The following is a 23,518-nucleotide window of genomic DNA, read 5'->3' as shown; positions in this document are numbered from 1 at the left end:
TCCTGATGTCTATACACAGGCAAGGCATATGTACCTATATACTCACTAGCACATAAAAGAGAGGGAGAAAAAAAAAGAGAGTACATGGAACAGTTATGAATAGAGGTAATAGAGTAAGTTATTAGTGGAATATACCTCTTCCTCCCATACAAAAGTTTGCTGGTAGGGCTCTGGTACTTCTTTGGTAGTAGAATACATGTCAGGATTAGAGTGGACTTTGAGGAGTATTAACACCTAAGATAAGATTTACTAAATATAATGAAAAATGACCAAAGCATGTGGGCAGACCAAGTCATCCAAAAGGACAGATAGATATCTGGGAAATATGTAGTCAGCACACTCCCTCTTTAAATATGGGTTCCTTTATTCCTAGTTGATAATTTGACCTTGAGAGTTTCTGTTGCGGGATTGCAGTAATAATATTAAAGTGATGTGTTCTTAAAAATTCTATCAAAATAATTTCTTCAAAAATGCTTTCATTCCCTGCTCACCAGAAACCACTTTCCCTGACCAATAAGTGGTTGACTCAGATGCAAAGACTTAATTCTTTGGCCTAAACTAGGAGCCATTTGGACAGTTTACATCCCTGGAGGCAATGATACTATTGAACAAAAAGAGCCAAATTGCTGCTTCTTGATGCTTTTAGTACACATGATTGCTTCCTCTCTTATCTTCTTTTCCTAGGTTATTTTAATTTGCTGAGGTTCTTTGTAAAAAGCATATTCTATTCACATGGGTAATCCTAAGACTTATCTGATAGAACCCCAGAGGACAACTCACAGTCCTTCCATACAGTGGATAATATGGATAGTTTGTACCCACAAATGGGTCAAACATATTGCATTCAACGTTCCATCAAGTCATGCCAAGTTCATCCTCTCATGGGTTTAGGCTTCAAAAGAAAGGGCTACGAGGTTGTGCATTTCTTGGCATGAGGTATACCTCTTAGTGAAATGAAAGACACTTTGCAGACAAAAAGCTGGCATGAAGCAGACCTTTGATTTCACCAGCAAGCATGCCATATGTCACAAAATTCTACTGCTTCCTCCTGTTATTTCATCTGAGTGCCTCTTTCCTGCACATGGCTTTTGGGTACAGTTAAGTAAATAAAATGGATAGTACATTTAGCTAATGAAAAGACTTTGAATTCGTGTGAGTTTATGTAGGTTGGCTGATAAAGAAAGAGTACGAGCAGTTTGATAGTCTTTGCGGTAGGATGCATGTAGTAAAATAGCATCCAGTGAAAAATAAGGACACCTGTCCTCTGCACGTTCTGCTACCATCTTGCTATGTGACCTTTGGCAAATATCAGAACCTCTATATTTTCTTTTGAATGTGGGAGCGAAAAGAAATTATTATGTCAGAAAGATGTCAGGCATTTAATTTATAATACTATATGTGAATGTAGATAGTTTGACAAAAACTAGTGTTCCTTAGAAACTGGAAGGCTTTAATATATAGCAATCTGAAAATTTACACATCTGTATGGATATGATGTAAATATGAAAAGGAAAGTGAAAATAAGAGGTGACGTAAGAAAATTTTCACTTAAAACATATAATTGACATTTTGATAAAAAATGTAAGATGACCTCAATGTACAGAGTAAGTATAAATCATTAAAAATAATTTATAATCACAAAACACAAAGGAAATCTTTTGTGTTTCCATTCAATATTTTATTTTTAATCTCCTCTGTATGTTAATGTATACTGTTTTTCATGGTGACACTTTAACAGACATCGATTGTACAAAATTAGGTAAATAAAGAGTTATTCGTCTCCTTGAATGAAATTAATATTAATAACTTTAATTCTTGTTTTCGATTCTGAATTTCCATTCGATATTTTATTCTATTATCTTCCCACAACATTAAAACACTTTCTAGGGCTGGAGAAATGGCTCAAAGGTTAAGAGCACTGACTGTTCTTCTAAAGGTTCTGAGTTCAATTACCAGCAACCACATGGTGGTTCTCGACCATCTGTAATGAGTCTTCTGTTGTGTCTGAAGACAGCAACAGTGTACTTATAACGAAAAGAATAAATAAATTTAAAAACATTATTTAAAAAAAAAACACTTTCTACTGTGATAAAGTACTAGGACCAAAGCAACTTATGAAAGAGGGCATTTAATTTCAGGTTTATGGTTTCAGAGCCCTAAAGTACATGTTGGCTACCAAAAGCATGGAGTTAGCAACAGCTGAGAGCTCACATATGATCTGTAAGTTGAATTTTGAAACACACACACACACACACACACACACACACACACACACACACACATACACACACATACACAATGCAAATGACACAAGTCCTTTGAAACATGAAAGCTCACTCCCAGTGAAACACCTTCTCTAACAATGCCACATCTCCTAATCTTTCCAGAACAATTGCATCAACTGGGACCCAAGTGTTCATTCACATATATAAGCTGATGGGGATCAGTCTTATTCAGACTACCAAAATAAAATTTGAAGCAATCTCAATATAGACAGCAAAAGCAATCAGCCTAACTATATTGCAATTAACAAACAAAGATTCAAAACGATGGCTAGTATGTGATCAATAGAAAAATGACACACTGAACATGTTTTGCAGAAGAATGTGAAAAAACTATGAGAACTATCTGAAAATTATATGACCAAAAGGCAAATAATTACAACAAAGAACTCACCAAATACATTAAAAAAACATTGAAGATGGTGAAAGGAATACTCAGTTAAACACAGATACATAGATATATAGAAATTATCTAATCTAGAAAGCAGAGAAATAAATTACAGAAAACTAAGTAGAGTCCCATTAGCTCAGGCAAAATGTAGACTGCATCATACATATTAATATATGCATAAAATGAATAGCAGAAGTCAAAACAGAAAGTGATAAAAAAAAGTAGCTTCAAAGGATTATACTGATCAAGAAAAAGGACATTATTTACTGATATGCATTACAACATAAATGAACCATGTGAGTATTGTGAAAGAAGCCAGATGCAAAAGATTACACCTTAGGGTTAGAGAAGCAGATTCGGTGCTAAAGCACTTGTACTAAAGCTTAAGGAACTGAATTCAAGTCCTAAAGCATGTATAAACACCAGTGATTAGAGCTAGGTGTGGTGCAAGCCTTTAAGCCCAGCACACAGGAGGCAGAAGCAGGCAGGTAGATCTCTGTAAGTTCGAAGCCAGCCTGGTCTACAAAAAGAGTTCCAGGACAGCCCTGTCTATATGGTAAACCATCTTGAAAAAAAATAAAAAAAAAATAGTGATCAGGGGCGAGGGCTATAATTAATTATGGGTAAAGGAAATGCTAATAGATTATCGTTAGAGATTTTGCTAGTTGAGTAAATTGGTGACTGTAGTTCTCTAATAAACATGGCGTCACAACTGCTGAGTGGTTAGCTAGGTGTCTAGTACCTAGTAGGGTATACCTCTTATAGAACTCCTCATGAAGGAAACTCACAAAATACAGTTCTGTCTATACTGTGTCTTTATTGTGTAACTGTTGGTAGAAAATTAGCACATTTCTTTCTTTTAGTCTGACATAGTACACCAGTGTATATCAAACTGATAATTCATTGACCTAACCCTGCTTTGTTCTTTGACTTCCACATGCACATGCACTCATGTGCAGGTGTGCTCATGTACATGCACATTCATTCACAAATATAAACACGTGCAATTGCCACATATTATATGACACTATTTATAGAAAGTACTCAGAATAAAGCAGCCCATAGAGGCAGGAAGTTCTAGTCTTCATTTAATTGGGCATGTAGTCTAAGTGCAAAAATTCGTAAGCAGGAGGTGGTGTGGTAGACTTATACCTGATAACTTTACATAACTGGATTTTTGGTCTTTTTCATTTTATTCACATTAGTTTGAAATGCTACCACTCAGGTTTAGAGTACTTCTTTATGGTTACTATTAATGCCAGTTTGTTCAAAAAAGTTTAATATCATTGTTTCATTAGCAAGGCCAAGTACCTTTCACCTTTAAGAGTTTTCAGAAGCCAGTTGGTCACCTTTTAAGTGGACACTGAAAATCTTGCTGAAATTCTATTGTTGATCTAGTGTCTTCCTTTGAAGCTTCCAAAACTCGGTTACCCTATTCTGCAAAGAAAATAAGAATATTCTAGAGTTGGACCAGCCTGAGTTGAAATCTAACTTCAATAGCTGTATCAGCTTGTGTTAAAAATTCTATGCTTTGGGTTCTTCGCCTGTAAAAATGAGAAAAATGATCTCATTATGGAGTTTGTGAAGATTAAATGTGATTATGGATGTTAATTGCTTTTAAAAAACTGTCTTCTTTTTAGTCTTTTTCATTTTTAAAAAATAATGATTTATTAGATATTATTAACTATTGACAAAATTATATAATATTAACTAGTAGGTACAATAATATATATGAAAATAGACAATATTAACTGATACTAGTATCATTTACCTTGTTCTTTTTAAAGCAAACTACTAATTTACCACTTTCATGTTAGAAATAATTGTACACTTGCTTCATAACAGAACTTGTTATTAAGCCAACATTATAGATAGGAAATAGAAGCAGACTATTCTATCCTAAAACTTTACCTAAAAGTTATCCTGGAAGAATATCTTATGTGGATCTTCCTAATAGTAACTTACCAGCAATGACTTAGTTGTCATTTTCGCACAGCAATAAACTCCTTAGTCTAAATCCTAGAGATCAGAATTAACCTCCGTATCCACCTCTGCAATCAAATCACTAAAGGGTCTATGTTTTGGAGCATATGTTATGTTAATTTGATTAGATCTTTTCCAGTCTAATGTTTAGCATAATTGCAAATGAGATTCTAGTAGCAAGCAGGGAACATGCAAGTGCTTTCAATTGTTACACACGAAATTCCAGAGGGTTACTAATAAAGTGCCAATTTTGCTACACTATTGCTGAAGATTGACAGCAATAAGAGAATGTTGATTAATACTTGTTATTCGTAAACTATGGACAGAAACGGTATCTCCAATTACATAACACCACATTTAAAACCTATTACTTTTGAAGATACTGTATTAAGTTTGATGCTACCTTTTGGATGAGTATGTTAATGCTAAAATTACTATGAAATTTACAAACTCCCAATGGATTTCCTTGTAAGAAAATGAATTGAATATGATTGTTTACTTGGGGAAATAAGCAGCTATTGTTTTTCTCCAAAGAGTAAAAAGAAGCTTTTATATATTGAGTTACCTTCAATTTTCTAGAAGATTGTTCTGCCTATTAAGTGGTTAGATGATCTGCATTATCCAACACAGAGGATGTAATAAGCGGCAGATAATTTGGAATTACTTCAGGGCATTGTTCAAGTTCCAAAAGACGTGAAGAGATAGAGATAGATGTCACCGCAACTCGAAGATGAATTATCACTTGCAAATTACTAAGAAATAGAAATGTGCAAGTTATTTACACAATTTCTGAAAAAGTTTTTCCTTGCTGATATTTTGAGATGCAAGACATTCTTGCCTTCCCTCTAATGGTGCATTATTAACAAGAAATTTTTAAAAGTCATGATATAGTATCAGTTCATAGATATTTTATCCAAATTTGTGGTTGTGTGTGTGTGTGTGTGTGTGTGTGTGTGTGTGTGTGTGTGTGTGTGTGTGAATTCAGGTCAAGATTATCTAACTACAACAAAGATCACTAAATTTCATTAAGCCTTCTGTTTCAGTAAGAGTTGTTTAGAATTTCTTTGTGGAGCCCTTCCTATTCACAGTCTTCCCTTTCTCCACAAGTCTCATGTGAAGCATACTGATCCAAATAGGGAGGTTTTTAGCAAAAGTAAGGAGAAAATAAGTAAAGTACACACAGCAAGAAAGGCCAATAATATCTGAAAAGAAATGCAGTATCACTATTTAGTTGTAGAATTGAATAACCTTGGATTTTCTCCTTCACAATGACCTAAAGAACTAGCCTAGCAAGGCACCATGAAAATACCTATTGCCACTGTTTCAGCAAATGACTCACATCATATTTGAAGAAGAATTTTGCAGGTGTTACTGAGCATTTTTCCATTGTAAGATTTTAGGATGTTTAATGTAATAATTAACTGAATACATATGAACTAATACAGTAAATAGAAGTCATATTAAGTTTGGAATTTCACCTCCTTGGTATTGTAAAATGTTTATGTACCGAACACAAAATCAGTTTCCTTCAGAATCTATCACTTTCTAAATAAAATGATCGTCCTATATCCTAATACCTGGATAGTTATTTCTTTTTTATTAGCTAAAACATGTTGGTATGTCCATTAGATGAGAAAAAGCTGGCAAATTCTATGACAACATCAGATTAATTTGTTGGCTTTCTGTATGTCTTCTGGCCATCACCACACAGAAAATGGTCATTATGATAGAGTTCAGCCAAAATGCAATTCATTTTGTGAATAACTGGATATAATCAATTAAGCAGCCACTTAGCAATCATAGATTAACAAATGCTTTTGGAAATATTCTTGCTTTTATCAAGTTTGACACATTTTCCAAAAGTAACTATGTCTACTCATTGCTCATGTTTTCCCCTTCTCATGTTTACCAAAAACCCCATGTCTAAAATGGTAAAAAGAATTCACTGTGAATGTTAGCTGCAGCAAATATTCAGGATGGAAAGTCATGCTATTTGTTGCATACCATGAGTAAAGGTTAATGTCTTTTGTAGTATAAGGAAAGTTCCCAGTAAAAAAATGTACAAAAGATATAAAGAGCTCACAGAAGAGGAAATAGAATTAGAAAGTGTATGGAAACTGAAGCATTATCCGCAAGCAAATTCACACTAAAACATGGAACTCTTAATTTACTCATTTAAATAGACATTTAAAACACTATGCAGAATTGGCCAGAGTGCAATGAAAAGAATGTCTCATATGTTGCTAATGACAGTGTATATTGTAATTTTTCAAGCAACAATATATTCAAGACTTTTGGCTCATTAATTCATGGTCTTGGAATCTATCCTAACAAAACAATAACAATAATAAAATATGTTTATGGTGTCTTCATAATGCTTCATATATAATATTCTTAAAGTGGGAGGGAGAAAAGTAAATATTGCGACAACAGGGGAATGCACAAGCAAATTGTGGTACATCCACTTTACAGTGATATTTAAAGTTATTATCACAGAAATTGTATTTAAAATGTGTCACAAGGGAAGGGAGAAACATGAAAGTTAAGAAAATAAACCAGAAAGACTATAGTCATCTTTCTAGATAGTAAAATGTTGAGGAAGATTTCTCCTCCAGTTCTCTAAAGACTGGGTGACTATGTTATTATCATAAATAGCCTGCACAACTCTTTCCCATTTTAATGATGTTTTTTAAGAAAAAGAAAAGTAGAAAAAATGAGTGAGAATTTCACAATTTAAATTTGCTAAGCTAAGATTATGTAGGAGGATTTTATTGAGGAAATAGTATTGCTACATTTGCAGAGTTCAATAACCCTTGCTAGCTCTTCCCTCAGTATTTTCTGGGCTCTTTCCCCGTAAGTGCTGTGCTATAAAAGCCTTGCTAACCTTAAACTGTGTTATAGGGATATTTTACTTGTTTTCTCAATTGGAGTGTGATTTCTTTGTTAAGGCTTCAACTCCTAAACAGGTACTATGAGTAGAATCAGATGGTAGGTATACATCGTGAATAAACCAGAAACAAGTGTCCATCTAGAGAGGCCAATGTATGCAAAAGCATATATACAATTAACATTAAACAGACTGAGCAGAGTACATTTTTGTATCTATGAACATATATGTATACACATATACATATATATATATATATATGCATGTAATAATGATCAAAAAAAAAGGATATCCATTTCAAAAAGAGCTAGGAGGGTTTTTGGGAGGCTTTGGTGAAAGGGAGAAAAGGGAAAGGGAAAATGTTCTAATGATAAAATATCAAAAATAAAAGAAATAATTCAAAAATAAATGAGTTATAGAAATGAAATAAAATAGAGATGAAGTGATTATTAATTCATGCATATGCACAGGGATGCATAGATTCAAAAGCAACATCCTATAGCACATTTGACTGTGTAATTTCTTTTCTGGGAGAGAAAGGGAACAGAAAAGAAAGGAGAGGGCATGATTAACAATGCAAATATGAATTGAATATACTTTGTCTTTTATGGCAAATCAATCTCAGCTTTTCTTTCATTTCAAAGAAAATAGGGAATTTTAGAACTAGGAGAGATTTCTGAGTTAACTCGATGTCTTCACTTTAGATTTAGAGAAACTAACCTCTCAGACAGAGCATGCTGTTTACTGAGCTTCCCAGCCAGTTGTTCCACTGGAAAAAAACTATGAACAGGTGATTGGAATTTAGCATTTCTTCATCATGTCTAAATAAGACTGACCTAACATCCGACTTAATGGGAAAAAAGTAGTGAAGCCATTAGGAATCTAGCTTTTCTCCATGACAGATTTGCAACAATGTCTTTTTGAAATTACTGTGCTTTCAAACTTCGTTGCATTTCAAATGTCAGTCTTTTTCCAAATGTTAAATTTGGAGCTTGTAAATTTTTCATAAAGACATTATTTGCCAATCATATATGAGATCTGACTTTTCAGTTTTGATAAGTATCACAGTTGCATATTTTCAAAGCCCCAATCTGCACAATTGTGTGAATCAATCTTATTTTCAAAAAACAAAACAAAGGACAAAGAAAAAAACAGAAAAAAAACCTAGACTGTTTCCTGTTTCTTTCATATCTCCTGGTTTAACTGACAGACTTTAGGAGAAAAATGTTATGATAGACAGGCCAAAGAGCTTTCACTGGTATTCTACTTTAAAGGATGATTGGTTTCAAGGATCCTCAAAAAAACATTGAATAGGTGTGACATTCCTTATTCCTAGCTGATTTTTAGGTGGGAATTGCTGTGACTTGAACTTTGAAAATGACTCATAACAGCTATATACAATCTGTCTTTCTGTGTTGCTTTCTGTCTCTTTCACATTTCATAAATATAATATCTCATTGAGTGTTGCAAATAGACACATTGAAAGTAAAGAGAACATCAAGATTTGTGTACCTAAAGGTAAATACAATTATAGCATGATAAATCATGGCTGCCATATTGTAACATTAGACATTAGTAATGAGGCATTTTGAGTTTTTAATTTCATGTATTATATTTGAATGTCATTATGATAAGTGTAGATTCCTAGTCGATGGATGATTTAATAGGAAACATTCTCTTACTAAGTTCTTTTTGTCTATAAAATCCTTGATAATTTTCTACAATCAGAAGTCAGATGCAGAAAATAGTTTTCCACCTCTAAATTGTTGAAGTCCCATTCTATAATGAACAGCATCCAAAAATTTTATATGAGAGTTTATGTTTAAAGGCATCAAAATAAATGAATTTTCTTGATCTAAATTTTTTGCAGCATGTTTGTGTCAAAATCTCTCTTCCTTTAAAGAAAATGTCTTTGTAAGCTGGAGTTTCTATGGCTCTAACGAAACATCATGACCAAGCACAATTTAGGGAAGAAAGAATTTATTTCCCTTACATGTATATATCTCTGTATTTCCCGTGTATCACATGTGTATTATAGTTTATCATCAAAGGCTTTTAAGGCAGGAATGCAAACAGAGAAAGAACCTGAATGCAGGAGATGATGAAGAAACCAAGGGAAGGTCCCAGTGTGGGCTGGGACCTCCTCAAACAATCACTGAATAGGAAAATGGCCTACTACCTTGTTTGCCTACAGCCTGAAACTACAGAGGCATTTTCCTAATTGAGATTCCCTCCTCCCAGATGACTTTACATTGTGTCAAGTTGACATAAAGCTAGTCAGCACATTCTGAAATTCTGCTTCTGGTACAGCTCTCATTTTGCACAATTCATAACAAACTCAAGGCCTAAAATTTAGACAAATATATAACTGCTAAATGATATGCCATAGGAACACACAAATTAAAATAGGCTTGATAGCATAGGTGTCAGCAGACTAATGGTGGGAGGTAACAGTATTGCTGGGAAGAAATAATTTAAATTAAGCACGATCTTTTCACAATTACCTTCACCTTTTTGCATAATCATTACCTTATTAGACATAGAGTCATTTCATTCTAACTTTATACTAGAGTTCTTCATTTTACTACCTTGGGTTATAAGCTCCACAAGAAGAGAGTCTATGTCTGGGACTGGAGAGATGGCTCAGAGGTTAAGAGCACTGTCTGCTCTTCCAGAGGTCGAGTTCAATTCCCAGCAACCACATGGTGGCTCACAACCATCTGTAATCAGGTCTGGTGCCCTCTCCTGGCCTGTAGTTGCATACATGCAGGCAGAAAGCTGTATGATGTATACATAATAAATAAATAAATGTTTAAAAAAAGAGAGAGAGTCTATGTCTTAGTCATAGCCACAACTCTCCCCAATACCTCCTGAGCATATTCGACAATCATTTTACTCACTGATTTAGAAATGTACTGATCAATGGTTTGCTACATACCATGATTCAAAGGCATAGAGCAACAAATACAACATATAAAGCCTATTGATGTAGAGCAGACAATGAAAAGAATAAACCAAGTGTTTATCATGCCATTTGCTTATGAATTTTTTGAAAAGGCAGAAGAGAAGAATGAGTAGTTTCATCTGGGGCAGTTTTTCCATGGCAGGTTACCCTGAGTTGGGAAAAGGCTTGATGTTTTCAGAAACAGGACATTTGTATAACTACAATATGTGGACAGAAGGAAAACAAGACTAGATGAGTCTGAAATTTTTAAACTAAAGCTCTTATAGGCCATTGTAGACTTTCATCATTTATTTTAGAGCATGCCATAATATTACTGCTTCAGAAAATAGGAGAACATGAAAATTTATCTTAGTTAATGTTCTATTGCAATGAAGAGACACTGTGACCATAGCAACTTTTATAAAGGAAAACATGTAATTGGGGTTGGCTTACACTTTTAGAAGTTTAGTTCATTAGTGTCATGGTGGGAACATGGCAGTGTACAGCCAGACATAGTGAACTAGAAGGGCCCGAGAGCTCTACATCCGGGTCCACAGGGCAGGGAAGGTTAGAGACACTGAGACTGGCTTAGGTCTTTGAAACTCCAAAGTCCATCCACAGTAGCACACTTGCTCTAACAAGGCCACACTTACTCCAACAAGGACGCACCTGCTAATAGTGCCACTTACCAAACATTCAAATCTATAAGCCTAAAGGGGACCATTTTTCTTCAAACTATCACACTTATATATTAAAACTTGGATATATTAAAACTTACACTCTGACTGCAGTGAAGATAAATTGCTCTCAGGCTGCAATGATGTAAACAGGACACCTATTTAGGTCCCAGTACTCGAGCTTGGAAATCCTTTGATCCAAAGTAATACTGGGGAAGTGGATAATTATGTTTGGCTCTTGTATTTTTTCTCAAAGATGTTACAAATGTACTAAACAATGGAGTGCATGTAAGATGTGAAAGATGATAGGAAACAAGGATGGCTTTAATGTCTTAGATAACTCTGGAGAAATGAGAAAGTCTAGTTTCAAACAAAGCAAATTTCAGAGGACTTTAGAGAAGACTGTATGGAGATCCTCAGCAGCCAGTTAGATACTCAAACCTGTAGTCCAGCAAAGAGGTCCATGCTGGTACTAAACGTGAAAAAATACGACTGAATAGAAAAATTAGGAAAATGACTCCAGCCACATATAGCAGAGCATGGCATTGTCCAGCATCAGTAGGAGGAGAGGCCCTTGGTCCTGTGAAGGCTCATTTCCCCGGTGTAGGGTAATGTCAGAGCATTGAGATGGGAGTGAGTGGGTGAGACGGGGAGCTCCCTCATAGAAGGAGGGGGAGGTGGGAGAGGGTATGAGAGAGGGGGTAATGGGGATAACATATGAAGTATAAATACATAAAATTTCCAAGAAAAATAAAATGAAAATGATAATAATAATAATAAATAGTTAACTCTAAAAAAAGAAAGAAAATTATAGAGAGAATGGATTCATGAAATGACCTTATAATCAAGTACTGATGAATGAAAACCATGTATATGCATTCAGCAACAACTATTGAAATAAAGAGACCATGAATTAGAAAGGGAATAAGGCTTATATGGGAAGATGTGAGGGGAAGAGAGGGAAAGCAGCAATGATGTAATCATATTCTTCTCAAAGAATATAAGAAGTAATAAAACACTGTATCTGTCTTTTCGCTCAGGATGCTCATTTCTGATAGTAACCCAGAGAAACCTAGGACTATCCCTAGAATGTTTGTAGTATTTATGTATTTGGATAATAAATAGTTTCTCATATGTATTGATTAGAATAGTACTAAAATAGTACAGCAACTAGGAAGGTTGAATATTCAAGTTTTTTCCTCCTGCACTTTAACATTAGGTTTAATGGGTCTTCAACATTTAATACTTTGTTCATACCATAAAGTAGAATGAATCATTTAGCATCAGCCACACATGAACATTACTGAAGGATTTCTGGTTTCTATATGCTTATCATAAATACAATGGGAATTTCAAGCTCTGGGGTACTATATATGATATAGGATCCATAGTTTATATGTCAGTAGGTGTCTTTCAAAATACGTATGGTAGATTCCTATGGTTCAGGAGAAGTAATATCAGCTCTTGTGATGCTAAGGCAGGAGTATCATAAATTTGAGATGAATTTGGGCTACACAATAAGGACCTTCCTCAAAAATGGCAGTGCACACCAGAAATCTTAGTACTTAAGAGCCTAGGAGTCAGAATCAATACAATTGAAGCCAAACTGGAATATATGGTAAGTTGCAGGTCATATTAGAATATAACATGAAACCCTGTCTGAAACTACAAATGGGAAAAGTGATAAAAAAAAAAAAAAACGGAAGGAATCAACACTTTATTTCAAACTATGTACTTAAGCATTATAGGAAGTAAACAAGTTTCAGACTTATTGCAGGACAAAAACGATTGAAAAATAAATGTAAAAAAAAAGCTTAAACAACAACAAAAAGGACTTTTAATGTTCCAGAGGACTTTGACATCTTAAATGGCACTTGATCTCAAACTGTCTGTGATAAGTAGGGCAGCTAATGTCTTTACTAGCCCTAAGAGCTTCAGCAGCTCCTAGCTCAGCACTGGGGGGGGGGGGAAGGGGGGCTTTTTCAGTGATTTATCAGGAAGCTCGGTATTGCTGCTTACAAACCCAATTTAGATCCTGCCGTTCCTATACCAGTATAGTCGCTAGAAATGTTGTTTACATCCTCACAGTACTATGACAAACAAAAATTTACCACCACCTAAGTCATTAAAAATGCTCTGCAGGCCTGAGACCCAAAAGCCACAAAATAAATACAAGGAGTCCAGTCCCCTCGAGCACAGTTTATTTCATGAACTTTGGTAGCTGTCTCTCCACATTCAGAGCCCTCTGCATCCTCAGAGTCCCAGTCTTAAATGTAATATTAAACCAGAGGCAAAGAACGATTCTTTGTGAATGTATTTTCCTCACTAGATTCATTTCAAATGTGAGCTAGCTATGCTAGGTTAATATTTATACTCCTGGCCACTTCCAAATCCCATAATATTTTCTAATCTAACCACGGTCTTTAACATTAAAAACACACTCTCATACCAAAGTAATATTGCCCTTTGTTTGCATTCCAATGCAAATATTTTCGTAAGCTATCCTTCTATTAATTTGAGCATTTTCGGATGCTGCAACCTCTAGCTTCATCCTAAATGCTTGAGAATATATGCATGTAGAGCAGAGTGTTATTATTGCCTCCGGCTAGCTTCATGTCATCCACTTTGTCTTTTGCTTCACTCCTTTGATAGTATTAGCAGGCCAATTGTGAATCTGCCAGATGTGTTTCCTTGCAAAAGGACAAATCTAAAAAGGCTCGTGTTTTTCGCTCTCTTCCAGGACTGCTTTCATTAAAGAACTTCCTTATCCCTTTTTCATGAAACTCAGCTTGCTTAATCAGAGATGGAGCAAACAGACTGCAAACCTTATCAGCCTCTGTCCAAAGTCAAGCATGAAATGGATCTAGCTTATACCAGTTCTTCTGATGAGAGTGAAGATGGGAGAAAACCGAGGCAGTCATTCAACTCCAGAGAAACTCTGCATGAGTATAACCAGGAGCTGAGGAGGAATTACAATAGCCAGAGTCGAAAGAGGAAAGATGTGGAGAAATCTACTCAAGGTAGGTTTTTATTGGAGTTCATAACTAATATTACTTTTCATTAGTGGATATTTATATACATAAACCTATGTATCAAAAAACTTTGCCACTGCTAACTGGTTAATAATTCCTACTGCTTACATATGCTCAGTTAATCTGTTCCACATGCGCGCCCAGCTGAGGTTGTAGGTTCCATGTGCTTTTTACGGATTATGCATGAATTTGGAAGCAACAATCCTCTTATCAGAGCTTTCAGAATTTGTCTAATCCTACAAATAGCCATTTACAGACTAAAGGATTAAATAATTTATAGTAAGACGGAAAGTAAACAGCTAAGTGCTTTTCAAACCATTGCCCATATGGGACAGAAGTCTCAAAGAAATATTCAGCTACTGAAAACATGACACAGGCTAGTAGAGACCACCCAAACAAGAGACTAGGAAGTCTGTGGAAAGAATGTGGAAAGGCTTTTCAGCATAGCTTACAGGGTAATGAAGAATGTTGAGAATTTCTTAAAAAAAAATACAGATGTATTTTGCAATCTGTTATTTTTTTTTTTGGCTACTATAGTCTCTCACTTATGGAAGGCATAATGGTTTCTAAGAAAATTAGGGAGATAGAAATATAATTTCTAATTTTCAGGTAATGACATAGAAAATATATTGACATAGGACAGATTATAGGGGTAAGTCATACTGACATTATTTTTAATTTTATTCATCTTGGACAGTGATCCTCAAGTTGTATATCCTTCACTGAATAGTATCAGCATCAACTGAGAGCTTACTCAAAATTCAAATTCTCAGAACTCATCTTAGAAAACCTGGGTTTAGGACATGTCTATCAATTTACAATTTTAAAAGGCCCACTTGAAATTTCTGATGCCTGTATGATTCCTCCCAAGTCTTTTGTTCAAATGACTTCAATGATCAGACTTATTTTGGGAAATTTACAAATTTACATTTTCATTCTGCTTTAACCTCTTTCATAAATTATAGTTTTAAACATGTAATTCCCTGATGGACATTTCCAAATTGATATTATACAAGTTACTCTAAATCCTTTATGACTAAAAGGAAGGGAATCATTCTAATACCCTCAATTCCAAGCTTGTTTACATGTTAGACCCTGGCTAGTTCATGCTTGCCCTCTTGCAGTGAGCCAACAGAATTTCTCTGTGTAGCACATTGCTTCACCCAGCAGAATTGATCTCTATATTTGAAATGTACTCTTAGTGTATCTCACTGAAATTTAAAAAACAAATCTAACTAATCTGCTTGTATCGCCTTTCATCACACACTTCATCCTTTTACTATGTTGTTACCTATTTCCTGGCAGCAATATATATATTATAATTATAAATATTAATATATTTACTTATTAATATATATATTAATATCTATATTGGGGAAGTAGAAAATATGCAAAAGATAGAGCTGGATGTCTTATGCATGTGGAATAAAAGTCTACAGCCTAGCTGTATCTCCAGATATAAACTCTTGGACTCTGGGATTGTCCATCCTCACTGTCTCCCTTTATCTCCATTCAACTATCATTCACAGCTTAACTTAAAAGCATCCTTCACTCTCAACTCTCACTGTTACTCTATCACTAAACTTTTGCTTTGTGTAGATGACTGATCTCTTCTTCCATGAAATATATTTTATTTATATGACTTACTCTTGCTATGGATTTTCTTTCCGTACTGTATACCTTAGGAGGATGGAGATGATGATTTCTTTACTGGTCTCTGTGTCTTCCTTAGATATGTGTGACACCAGTATATGTTGGAAATTGTATATTAAATATTACTGTGCAGACACAGTATTACAAATTAAATTTACTATATTCTCAATTATTATTAGTCTTAACATTTACAAAAACTCTAAATCGAGTCAATAATTCAATATATACTGACATGTAAATGTACATTTATGTTTATAAAATCAACTGTATTATTCATTTACATTTCAATACAACTGGAAAAGTTTTATACCCATCTTTTCAAAGGATTCACTTTAATCTGTCACGCCTTCAGCTAAAGATGCTTTATATTTGTGCAAACTAAAACCACCTCCCTCTCGACAACATTTTATTTTTATCAATATTTGGAGTCTTTATTACTCTTTAAAAACTGTACAGACCTATTAAAATATTTCTCAGTTAATTTGCTTTACAGAAGACAAATTCATAATTATAAGTTGTGGGTTGTGGCATAGGCTCATAGAATGGTTATGACTTTAAAAGTATGAATAATGTTACACTAAGTCTAAATTGAGAAAGTCAGCCTCACATTTTGTTTCTATGCAGGGTGATCAAAAGTAATTTAGGATGAGTGTAGTTTTTTCTTTTCTAATGTCATGCTAACTTCCTTTCAATAGAGTATTTTAAGCAACTAGCTTTTGTTTAGCACTTAATGTTAGGCATGCCTTGAGCCCTGTGCTGGAGGTGAAAATTTAATGCTTCCTGGAAACTCATAGGTGGTGGATAAAATCGCTATACAAACTAATCAGTACAATTTTGTGATAAGTGCTTTTGAAATAGCCTCCCCACGCATGGTGTGACTTTCCAATGGATTTTAGTTACATAATCAAGTTACACAAAATAATAAAAGAAATTTTTTCAAAAATAAACCATTTTTAAGTTTTTAATTACAAATCATGCTGACTAGCCTAATTATGCTTTTTAACTAGCATCTGTGTCCCACCCTGGGTAAGAATGATCACTTTGTTCAGTAAACTTATTTGTATTATATATGATATCTTCTCTTTAGTTAATACAGCACTCTAGTTAACAGATGAAATAGATGGTATTTCAGGGCTTGTATTCAAGTATTTCTTAATACTCCAAACATAAGAGTTAAATCCTGTCAAATATAAATGTCACACTAAAACAATGAATGAAAACCATCCTTCAAATGAAAAGGTGAGAGGTCTTGATTTAAAAGGAAAGAAAAATTATTTGCTGAGGTTGCTAGAACTACAGTACAAACAAATCTATGAAATTATGGAGAAAGGAAAAGAAATTCACACTAGTTTTGAAGTTACACATAAAATTGTATAACTAACAGTCAAGATGCACGGGAAGTGCTTAGTAAAGAGAGAAAATGTATAAAATTTGTGAGTAAAAGATATGAACAGAGAAATTTGTTCTGACTCCTGGAACATGTTGTGCCAGAAAGCATTGAACCTACAGGAAGACTTACATTAAGAAATAAGCAACGCGAAGGCATTTGCTAAAAGTTAGGATTGGGATTTCAGATTCAGGAATAGCCTTGGCCTGAAAAGTATAGAAAATGCTGGAAGAGTTGTTTCAGGTGATAAAAATCACCACTGCATGTACAGCGGATGGGAGGAGACTAATGAAAGCAGACTCACCCTCAGCAGGTTTTTGGTACAACAAAACTAAGATACTCAATGGCAAGTGTTCATTAAAGAGCTGGTGAAGCACTAAGCCAGCACTAAGCCATAAAGACTGTAGAACACAGTAACTCTATACTATGTCATTGTACTACAGAGGACATGGTACAATGTATAGCAAAAAACTCTCTTTCACTCTCTCTAAAACAAAAAAAACAAATTCATCTTCCAATGATATTGCAACATAACCAAGGGGGGAGGTCAGTCATCTTGTTTCTGGTTTAATTCTATAATTGTTTTATCCAAGAAGTGAAAACAGTATTTGGAAGAGGAAAGATTGAAAGATAAAGCTCTAGTAACAATGCAACAGCAACTTGACCTTCTTAAACCTGTTCTTTATAAAAATTACTATTGCAAGGTGGTAGTTTTTCCATTAACCTAGTACTTAGTCTTCGTGGTTCAGCTTTTGAAAAATAAATCTTTCTTTCATGGTGCTCAGACCATTACACAGACCTTGCATAGAGTGAAGCATATCTACTACCGCTGACTTTTGTTCCTAGCCATGGATCGTTTATAATGGTAAGCTTAATCTGGACATAATGCAATGGTGGAAGTTATTGACTATTTCTGGCCCACTAACATTCCTTAAGCTCCATTCAAAAAATTAAAACCACAATACCCCAGGCAGAGTTGGAGGGAAAGTGTTGTGAGGGGTAAAAATAATCAGGATGCACTATATATATATATATATATATATATATATATAATTTTCAAAGAATAAAAATTAAGATTAGAAATCAAACTTTAGAGGATTGAAGTACAAGAACCAGCAATTACTCCAACCCTTAGGGTTAAAGAGAGAGGAAAGCAAGATAAAATGACAGTTTGCTATTGCTTAAACTGCCAAACCTTTTTTTTTTTTTGTTATTTAATAAATTCTGACTTGTAGAAAGATTAAAATCAGTGAAATTCATTCTTAATTCAATGATCAAAAGGATAATTTACAATTAAACTATTCTTCTAAGGGTGTCCTATGGGGAAATCAAAACAAAATAACTTTTACCTACCAAGTATTCCAAACCATGAATGTTGTCTACTGCCTGACATCCAGCCATTGATTCTATCACGGCTCAGCTAGTCAAGACCACACAAAGAAAAAGATCCTCCTCCTGACCTACTGCCACACATCTAGTCCTCATCTAACATTTATTACTGTGTCATTCACTTCATTCCGATCATCATTCAGAGCATCACAAAGATGATGAATATAATACACCGAGAAATTTTCTGTCAGAGAGACCCCACTGATACATCTTCTTTTGCAGTATTTTTTTCAATATAGTGTTAGTTATTGTTGTTGGCCTCTTATTACTTACAAATCAAACTTTATTATAGGTCTGTATGCATACGAATTTATGTATGTGTTTGTAATATGCTGCAGTATTATTGTATGTTCCAGGCATTCACTGGTGGTTTTATGATATCATGGTGTATAATAGTGAGTTAATGAACAACGGACTCATAGATTTCAAGTTTTGCAATGTAAAGTCTACAAGAGAATTGTAAAGGTTGAAGAGAGGCATAGCTATAATAGAAAATAACTGAATATGGGGGTGTGTGGAATCTATGAGGTCACAAAGTTACCACAAAACAAAGAATGGCATGAAGAGAAAAATCATATCTAAAATGAGAAGAGAAACACTCAAGATAGGTTTGTGTAACATAAGTGGTATGACTTGGGTAACTCATTGCTGGTTGAATTTACAAAGCAGCAGAGTCAAAATCAGTCTATAGTTTCAAGTTTTGGAAATTGTGAGGCTGGTGATCAATTCGATAAGAAATGGATGTTAAATTTAAGATGCTGGTGTAACAGCAGATGGATCTTCCAATAGGTTGTTGAATTCAAGATAGATTGAGGCCAAGAATACAAGCAGGCTTGATTACATTAGTGCCTAAAATATGCCTGGGGATAGATGAGATTATTCAGGGAACGTGTATAGGAAAGACTAGAAAAGCAAGGGACAAAAATCTGAATCTATCATCTGTGAACTGACAAAAACACAGTTTAAATGTACTTACATTGTCAGCCAGCACCATTCTTCAGTGAACCGATTTATCTAAGCTAAAATATAAAGGTCTAGAAAGCCAAAAGTCTGAAAACTTGACATCTTATATGCTACTGTCTTTTTACTGATCTATAGAGGCACTATAGGGAAATATCTGCCCCCTTTGACGAAAAATGCATTATCCTATATTAAAAAAAGTTCAGTTTTCTTTTCTGAAGGGTCTAGAGTCTACATTATTATTTTCTTTCAGCATCACCTGTAAATCAGAGAAAACATTATTAGCTGTCAAAAATGCATGCCAGGATTTGTAACTCGCATTCATCTAGGTAAAGCTGAGCCCAACTTATTTTGTAGAGTGACAGATAATATTGTATGTATTTGTCACGTGTGGTATGTTTTAGAGAGGGCACGGATTGTAGATTCTCACAAAGTCATTTGCTTTTAGATCAGCAATGAAGAAAACAAACACCATTCTTGTATACTGCACTACCTATTCACACCTACACCGGGAGGTCATGATAAGGAGAAATTGCTATCACAAGTGTGAAAATACTGCCGATCTAAAACTACTTAGATTCCCTTCATTTCTATCTCCAATTTTGGCAGCTTCTTTATATTCCAATGACCAATGGTTGACAAGGCCATTTCACATTTGAAAGTTATGAAATGTTAAAAGTTAAAAATGAAAAAGTTAAAAGCCTTTTCGATCTGAATAGTATTAGTAAAAGATAGATGCTGTGCTGTATCATTTATCGTGAACAATTTCTTTGTTTTTATTTGTCAGAGAAAGCAGTGGTTCATGTTTGTTGTTGTAGTTGTTGTTAGCGTGTTTCTAGTTCAGGATTAACTTTTGGTAACTATTGAAAAATACTTTACTTCAGCTTTGTCACCTGAGCAAATCTCCTGTCCAAGTGCATGTGGATTGCTGAATTCTAATGTTTCTAGTTATTACCTGTTTTTCTTTAATCTTTCAAAAGTCTTTTAATGAAAAGATAGGCAATAAAATACTATTATCAGTTATTTATTAACAGGATAAATACCTATAAGGTATTTATTAACAGAATAAATAACTATAAGGAGGCTTAGTGTATGATTTGTGTTGTGGTCATATTGAATAGAAAGAATAGTTTTTCTGCACGTAGAATGGCTGGCAATGGTTCCCAAGTATGCCCACATCCAAAGGTAGCTTTGAGTATCTCAGAAATCTGTGAATGAAAATATTGGAAAAGTACATGTGAAAGTATTTTACTGGGGGGCTGGAAGATGGCTCCAGCAGTTAAAAGCACCCGACTACTCTTCCAAAAAGGTCCACAGTTCAATTCAGCAACCACATGGTGGCTCACAACCATCTGTAAAAGATCCGATGCCCTCTTCTGGTGTATCTGAAGGCAGCTACAGTGTACTTATATATAATAAATGAATAAATCTTTAAAAAAAAAAAAAAAAAAAGTATTTTACTGATGCTAATTTTTCTATGGCATTAATATTAAGATTAAATATTTAATATTAAGATTAAATATTCATATTAAGATTAAATATAATCATCTAAAATTATTTTTGAATGTAGCCATTTTACTCCAAAATAATAATGAAGGAACATGCCCAGTGCAAAAATGGACGTATGGCGAAAGCCAGCTAGAGCTCCTATGTACTAAACACTCTTAAAACAGTAAAGGTGACACTTTGTTTGTATCCTGTTCCTTTATGGTTTACTGTTGTCCTAATATGGTGTTTGTTTGCTTGGTTGCTTGGTTATTTGGTGGATTACAATTTTATCTGATGGAAAACATTCAAACTGCCGATTTGTATGCATTGCGATTCCAAAGCAAATCGTCTATCATCTACCGCTGGCCTTTAATTTAGTCACTTATATATGAACACTAATTTAGTATTGAGTATGTCCCAGGGCTATAGTTCTAAGTAGATGACATTATCCTCATGAGGAATAAATACACCCTCATGACTGTTATTTTCCCACTCCTTGACCCAGGTTAATGAGCTACTTCATCCCACTGCAGAAGCTGCTCAAGCCATGTCGCCACATATTACGTTCAAGGGGGTAGAGAGAAGCCCAAAAGTGCAAAGCACATTTTCTTCTATTCTTCTTTCAAGCACCTACACTTAGTTTGAGCTAAGGTTTGTGTATATGTAGATGACATGGATTACAGTGCCTACAAAATTTTTGAAAGAACTCTTAATCTCACGATCCATATTTATGGGGAAGAGATCACAGATGGCAGGAGTAATTTAATGGTAACAAGACCTATAAAATGAGATTTTCAACAGCATTTGATCACACATAATGATTTTTCTGCCGTGAGCATGTTATGCTTATAGTTGCCCTGAATTTCTACCATAAAGAGTTATAATGACTGCGTGAAAGAGCTTAGAGTCTAAAAGAGAATTAGTCCAATTATTTAATAACAATTCCAATTGGCTCATGTCTTTTAGGTGGTAACATTGCTTATGAAAACTATTCACTTTTTTTTCTAATGGAGCATCTAGAATTGGAACAGCGTGTCCTTGACACATGTGCCATGGCTCCCTCTACCTGTTCCATGGCAGGACAGAATCATAATCAATTGTTACATCCTTGCCTGTGAGACCAACTGTAATATCACAGATTCTACCGTATATCATATGCCAATCAACTAGAATTGTAAACAAAGAAACATATTTCTAGACTGTGATCATACTGTAGCAGATCCTCTATGAAATTGTAAAATTTCACTGATGAGCAACTAATAGTCCTTGCTGTCGACTAAAACATAAGCAGCAGCAACAGCACCAAAAAGAATTAGAGTTCACATGGAGAGGTAGATATGTAAAGTATACACTATAGGGGGATCTAGAAGCAAAAATGTGTACTTACTTGACTTGGTGAATTATGCCAGGGATTGTGGAAGAAACATGAAGCATAAATTCCATAAGTTTCTACTTATGAATGAATGCAATGGAATGTCTATTATAATAATACTGTAGAAGAAAAATGCCAGCATCCCTGGTAGAAGGAATTTTAATTTTTTTCTACTTTTAAAAGTCCATGCATGCATACAATGGGTTTTGGTTAAATTTACCCTCCATTCCCTGTGTTCTAATTCTACCCCATCCCTCTTCCCACTCCTGACTCCCAACTGCATTACTTCTTTCGTTTGTTCTTGCAGAATCTACTGAGCAATGTTAGTGTGTGTATGTGTGTAGGACCATCTTCTTGAGTATGGGCCACCTCTGAACAATCATATCCGTAAAACAAATTAATGTCCCCTAAGCAAACATTCTTTGCATCTTCTGTAATAGAAAGTAGGTTCCAAACTAGACTGGCAAAGCATTAAAGAAGGTCATATGTTAGTGTTCCCATTTCATTGGATAAAAAAGAGTCAGAGTTGTCTGTTGAATGTGTAAATGTAAGCAGGAGCTGCAGGAAAGGGAAAGAGTTTTAAGACTAAGCAAATTACGTGCGTATATGGAACCTAAATGAGATCCTGTCAAAGATGAGTGTATAAGAATGAGAATGATCACTAATGTTAAATACTCTGCTAAAGGGATTTATATATAGTTTAGATTTCAGTGCTATGATGTGCAAATAACCAGAGTGACTTCTATTTTTATTTTAAATTTCTATTGATTTCAAATGTTGAGGGTTAATTTTACAAATATCTAAGATTTAATTTTTGTGAATAGCAAAATTGTTATAGTCACACAGATTATGAACCTATCAGAGCCGAGACACAAAATAGGGCTCACTAAACAATGCACATATATTTTTTTATACTTCTAGATTCATCTATAGGAGAATATGTCCACACTAGGGTAAATGGTTTAAGCAGAATTTTTCATTTTAAAAATATGATTTCCAAAGCAACTATAGTGCCAAAACAAGATTGAAAAATCCCACAATGATTTTTTGGAATGCCTTACTGTGAAACTGAT

General features: G+C 34.5%; 1 protein-coding gene across 1 annotated transcript in view; it reads left to right on the top strand.

Moving 5' to 3' along the window:
* Nucleotides 1-23,518, top strand: part of LOC116888128 (teneurin-1-like) — a 371,275-nt gene that overhangs the window by 28,001 nt on the left and 319,756 nt on the right. Inside the window, exon 2 of the mRNA XM_032889474.1 lies at nt 13,905-14,184. Within this exon, the coding sequence (XP_032745365.1) occupies nt 13,968-14,184 (217 nt within the window). The 5' untranslated portion in view covers nt 13,905-13,967. The remainder of the gene's footprint in view (nt 1-13,904; nt 14,185-23,518) is intronic.

This window comes from Rattus rattus, chromosome X (genome assembly GCF_011064425.1).
Source record: "Rattus rattus isolate New Zealand chromosome X, Rrattus_CSIRO_v1, whole genome shotgun sequence".
In the NCBI taxonomy this organism is placed as follows: Eukaryota; Metazoa; Chordata; class Mammalia; order Rodentia; family Muridae; genus Rattus; species Rattus rattus.
This window is presented reverse-complemented; position numbering and strand designations above follow the sequence as displayed.